Genomic DNA, 6,000 nt, shown 5'->3' with positions numbered 1-6,000 from the left:
CAGTCTTGTGAGGTCATAGCTTCCTACCTCATCAGCGGACTGTCAACCCTTGACTGGCGCCGGCATATTACTTGCGAGTGTAAACGATCGCCAGTTTCTGAACTGTCTCTTGGTTGCAGGAGCCATCGTGTCTGCAAGAGGTGTGTCTCCACCGTTAATCAGTGAAGTGTCCTCCTGGGTACGTACCACTGAGAACTAACCATTACGAACCTCTAGAGGGCTTGTAAACTGATCACACAGGCCTCAGGCTCTGCTGTATACATTAAGTGAGCACAATAGGCCACCTTGCCGAAAGAGGCGTGCTACTCGCTTGCAAAATTCAGCCAACCAAACATTACCTCACACGAATGAAAAACTACTATATCAATAATATCTGACTTCCTTGTTCCTTGAACTGTTAAGAGGCATGTGAAATTTCTATCTACATTCTGTTAAAAAGAACTAATTACGAAAGCGACTGAAATTACTTCTGCTCAAATTGAAATTACAGATGGAAGCCAATCTGAACCGATTTTTAATGATAGCAGACGGAGGTCTCCGTCAAAGTGAGACACATGCCAGCATCTTCCCATGCTCATTACATTAATCTATATCTTTGTCGTTCGTTGTCGAACTGAATTTGCCTATTAGCTGGATTAGGAAAGGAATCAGAAGTGAGGACCCAGATTATTATTTAACAAACATGCAAACCTAAAAAATACAGTGGCACATTTCTTTCACAGAGGTTAGTTATATTTGAAAACATTTAACAAATGACAATGCACAGTTCAGAAAAATAAAAGATATGAGAGGGATCTCACAGATCATTCTCAGTGTGTCTCGCAGAACGTAATGGGTACACGCGTCCTGCAGCTTCTAGCAGTGCTATAGTTGTCTCCTGGTGGATGGTCGGAACATGGTCGTCTGTCTTCTCGGAATTTGTACCGTTGTGGCAGGCATCTTCGAAGCACTGATGTGATGCTGGTTGTTGACACTGCAGACGTTAAGCCTCAATACCACAGGCCCCCACACCCACCACCATCACCACCACCACCACCACCACAACCACCACCAACACCACCATCTGCAGAGAGGAGGAGATGGCGAAGCTCAGTTCAACGCCCCTGGAAGAAGCAGGTTCCGTGCTGGCAGCTGGGGTGGTTGGGGAAATGACATCCACATCCATTGGCGTTGGTCCCGACGTGGTTTCTGGAACTGTTGAAGATTCCTCTGGTGAGCTGGCCCCCACAGCAGTTGAGATGGCCCAGTGGGGACCAGGTTGGAGATGGCGGGAGAGCAAAAGAAAGTGGTAGTTTTCCGGTGTTAGGAGTAGGACCACTGTGAGATTGTAATTGTTTGACATGTTTGTGGCACAGTGTGCTATCCTGAAGAGTCACCTTGACCAAGGGCCTTCCTACTTTGCCCACTAATGTGGAAATTACTGCCAGAAATTAATAATGGCGTGTATTAATAATAACACTGACTCTTTAAGTGGAAAACAGTGGTGGTTATATCACATAGTAAAGGGGTTGTGAAATTTGGAGTCAATCATAGAAAGTTGGGACGGATGAGACTGGTTGTGAAGTCTTCCAGCAGGAGATGAGCCATCCTGTAGGGTCATCCTGCGAGTTGTCAGAACATCCAGAGGATGGTGATGGTGAAGTTTAAAAAATTTTTGTTTTAAAAGTACAGACCTTGATGCAGTAGCACGCCCTGCAGTGTTGTGAGCTCATTCCAATGGTGCCAGTAGGCCTGAACCTACAGCTGCTGGATCTGTTTGCAGTCTGACAGTGAACCGCGACACACCAGGTCGAGGATCTTGCTGAGGGTTGTGTCCACTGTGGTGTGGCATGCGATGAAGCTGTCCAGCGAGAGTTTGGCCATGGCTTCTTCTACAGCGATGTCCAGCTGGAAACACACTTTTAGATCCTTTTCGAACACTGGGACTGGTAGACGTCATCTGTTTCTTCATCTTCCACACCCAATGCTACATACCTTTCCTTGGTTCTGGCTTCTTTTTGACATATATAACAGATTTATTGCAGCCTAACTGACCATTTAGTGCGTGAAGTACAGGAATTATTCTCTGTTCACTATTATTATGCTTAGTCAGTACAGAATTTCAGCAACGATTCTGTTCTCATGCTACAAATTAACAACTGAAATCTCTGACACTGGTCACCGCACCTCTCACATACACAGCTCGTGCTGGGCTCGTGACAACTCTGGGTGTTGCTCCGTTTGTGGTGAAATACATTTACGAAGAATCTTGTCAGTACGTGGCGGAATTCGTATCCTCCGTGCGTCCATTCACGTTTTTTCGCGGCGCCTGTAACAAAGAAATCCTTTTTGACTTATTGTTTTCTGCAATCTCTGCCTTCATGACACATAGTTGGTCGAAGTCCAACACACTTTTAGTGGTGTTTTAACCTTTATGAATTCCATGACGCTCAAAAACCTTTAGTCTCCCGGAAAAGCCATCATTAAAAGTAAGAGGAGCGTTAGAAACACCAAGTTCGAAGATTGACCTTCCAAATGGTTCAAATGGCTCTGAGCACTATGGGACTTAACTGCTGTGGTCATCAGTCCCCTAGAACTTAGAGCTATTTAAACCTAACTAACCTAGACACATCACATACAACCATGTCCGAGGCAGGATTCGAACCTGCGACCGTAGCGGTCGCGCGGTTCCAGACTGTAGCGCCCAGAACCGCTCTGCCACTTCGGCCGGCTAGACCTTCCAAAAAAACACTTTTTTGGTATCCTTGACCATACACCACTGTTAAAAGATTCGTTTGGCTTGTTGTGTTTTGCCTTTCAGACATTTCTTTAACAGCTCTGGATGAGCAAGGTGCTGAAAAACAAGTTTCATGGCAAGCACAAACAGCATGTGTATAGTCACTTTTAGAGGGAATGTCTACTTATCTTCCTCTTTTGCTTTCACGTGTTTACAGCACTCATTGGAACACAGGCTGTGAACTGGTTCAGCATCTGTAGACAGCTTGTGGAAATAAACTGCCCAAATAGCCCTCTTCATACTATCTACGTTGTCCTTGTTACTTCTAATAGCCATACCATAATATTGTGTAACGTAATCAATTTGTTTCTCAGTCGGTCGACGGCTTATATTTAGACCATGTGATAACTTAGTATTTCCCAATTGCTATTTTAGTCTACGCGGTCTCGTGCCTACCCTCTTCTGCATGTGATTAATGCACTCTAGTTTTGTAATTGACAAGTCACCATAGGGTTTACTCCCCACGAATGGTGAAAAAAAATTCCCAGAAATTTCAGACAATGATTATTTTCAAATATCTATTTCAAATAGTAAATATTCGAATATTTCAAAAAAGAAAAACCAAATTAAGCATAAATATCCTTATTTTAATGATCTGCTCAAAAGTAAAAATGTCAAATTTTGTAATTTTACGCGGTATGCTGATGATGAAGTCCCATATTCCTTGACAGAGCGTAGGGTACGATGCGGGAGACCCGCACCGCTGTACTAGGCAACGTCCTAGCGGAGGTGGTTTATTAGGCGGTACGAATCCCCTTAAAGACATCGTCTAACTTTTTTATGTTTATCTCTCTTCTGTTAGGTACTGCGCCATCTACTTACTTAACAGGCGATGTGTGTTGTCTACTCAGAATATGTTTGTTTTCTGTTATCTTCATACTTATATACTCACATCATAACATGGCTATTTACATGTAATGAATAACTACTGCCCTATTTCATAGTGAGGATGACGGTATTGTATACCAGAAGATTGCATTGTGAGAAAATAGATGCGAAATAGAGAGAAATCTGATGTTACACGAAACTTTACTATTAATACAAGCCAATGGAATACTATTTCCATATGCAGACGAAGAGATCTGATATAGTTTGAGTCAATATAACCACGCAGTCTCTGCAACCAGTCAGCTTGATTTAATACTCTCGGGCATGCATTCAGCGTAATATAGAATAACGAGACAAATGTAGGAGTGGGAAATGCAGACATCAATGGGAGATTCATTGGAAGTATCCCCACAAAATTTTATTTAGAAAACTCTCGATCGAATGATTCTTAAGTACTGTTCGTCAGTGTGGATCCTTGGGAAGTTGGATTAGCAGTAGAATAGTGAGGAACGAAGGCCGATTAGGGTTTAACTTCACTAGAAGCAGGCTAAAGTATCGGCCTGGGGAAGGAAATCAGCCGTAGCGATTTGAAAGGAGCGATCCGACATTTGCTGTAGGCTATTTAAGGAAAATTGTACCATAGCACTGGTTGCCACCAGATCACCGAAGTTGAGCGTTGTCTGGATTGGCTAGACGTTGGATAGGTGACCGTTCGGGTTAGCCGAGTGCCGTTGGCAAGCGGGTTGCACTCAACCCTTGTGAAGCCAATTGAGGAGCTGCTTGACTGAGAAGTAGCAGCGGCTCCGGTCACGAAGGTTGACACCTGCCAGGAAAGCTGTGTGCTAATCACATGCCCCTCTATGTCTGCATCCAGTGACACCTATCGGCTGAGGACTACGTTGCGGTCAGATGACACCGATGGGCCTTCCGAAGCCTGTTCGGGTGGAGAGTTTGTCAAGGAAACACTGTAAATCATGAATGTGAATAGCTACACGGGTTTTTGAACTACCATCCAACTGAAAGCGAATCTAGTGTGAATTAACAGAAAAAAATTGGGAATTTTATGAGATCTGCTCGATTTTTCGAGATTTATGTAGTCAGAGCGATAGCGCCACAGAAGTACTCAGGAACTGTAGTGAAAGATTATACAAGAGAGCCGCCGATGGCCACGATGGTGTCTGGTGTCACTGTAACGCGCGTCAAGAGACATCTGTAGTAAATATGACAGTAAATGCATAGAAATTAGATGACGTACGGAGTCGACCGATTGTTTTGCTTAGTCTTTCCATGAATCCCACAGAAAGCGGAAAAACTGACGATTCGACACTACGTTCTCTCCTCCGTGAAATGTACGAATGGTTTTACATGTACATCTACTTACATACTACGTACGCCACCGTATGTAGGTGGCGGGTCGTACCTGTACCACTACTCGTCATTTCGTTTCCCGTTCCACACGCGAACAGAGCGAGAGATACGAGGTGCATTCAAGTTCTGAGGCCTCCGATATTTTTTCTCCGGACTGGAAAGAGATAGAAACATGCGCATTGTTTTAAAATGAGGCCGCGTTCATTGTCAATACGTCCCAGAGATGGTAGCACCGTACGGCAGATGGAATTTTACCGCCAGCGGCGAGAATGAGAACTGTTTTAAATACTTTAAATGGCGACGTTTTCCTTACTTGAACAGCATGTAATCATTCGTTTTCTGAATTTGCGTGGTGTGAAACCAATTGAAATTCATCGACAGTTGAAGGAGACATGTGGTGATGGAGTTATGGATGTGTCGAAAGTGCGTTCGTGGGTGCGACAGTTTGATGAAGGCAGAACATCGTGTGACAACAAACCGAAACAACCTCGGGCTCGCACAAGCCCGTCTCACGACATGATCGAGAAAGTGGAGAGAATTGTTTTGGGGGATCGCCGAATGACTGTTGAACAGATCGCCTCCAGAGTTGGCATTTCGGTGGGTTCTGTGCACATAATCCTGCACGACGACCTGAAAATGCGAAAAGTGTCATCCAGGTGGGTGCCACGAATGCTGACGGACGACCACATGGCTGACCGTTTGGCATGTTGCCGAGCAATGTTGACGCGCAACGACAGCACGAATGGGACTTTCTTTTCGTCGGTTGTGACTATGGATGAGACGTGGATGCCATTTTTCAATCCAGAAACAAAGCGCCAGTCAGCTCAATGGAAACATACAGATTCACCGTCACCAAAAAAATTTCGGGTAACCGCCAGTGCTGAAAAAATGATGGTGTCCATGTTCTGGGACAGCGAGGGCGTAATCCTTACCCATTGCGTTCCAAAGGGCACTACGGTAACAGGTGCATCCTAAGAAAATGTTTTGAAGAACAAATTCCTTCCTGCACTGCAACTAAAACGTCCGGG

At 44.5% G+C, this 6,000-nt stretch overlaps 1 protein-coding gene across 1 annotated transcript in view; it reads left to right on the top strand.

Annotated features, from left to right (window-relative positions):
- Nucleotides 1–1,079: 1,079 nt before the first annotated feature.
- Nucleotides 1,080–6,000, top strand: part of LOC126176076 (uncharacterized) — a 93,514-nt gene continuing 88,593 nt past the window's right edge. The window contains exon 1 of the mRNA XM_049923211.1: nucleotides 1,080–1,257. Within this exon, the coding sequence (XP_049779168.1) occupies nucleotides 1,080–1,257 (178 nt within the window). The remainder of the gene's footprint in view (nucleotides 1,258–6,000) is intronic.

This window comes from Schistocerca cancellata, chromosome 3 (genome assembly GCF_023864275.1).
Source record: "Schistocerca cancellata isolate TAMUIC-IGC-003103 chromosome 3, iqSchCanc2.1, whole genome shotgun sequence".
Lineage (NCBI taxonomy): Eukaryota > Metazoa > Arthropoda > Insecta > Orthoptera > Acrididae > Schistocerca > Schistocerca cancellata.
Note: the sequence above shows the minus strand (reverse complement) of the source record. Positions and strands in the feature narration are given on the sequence as shown.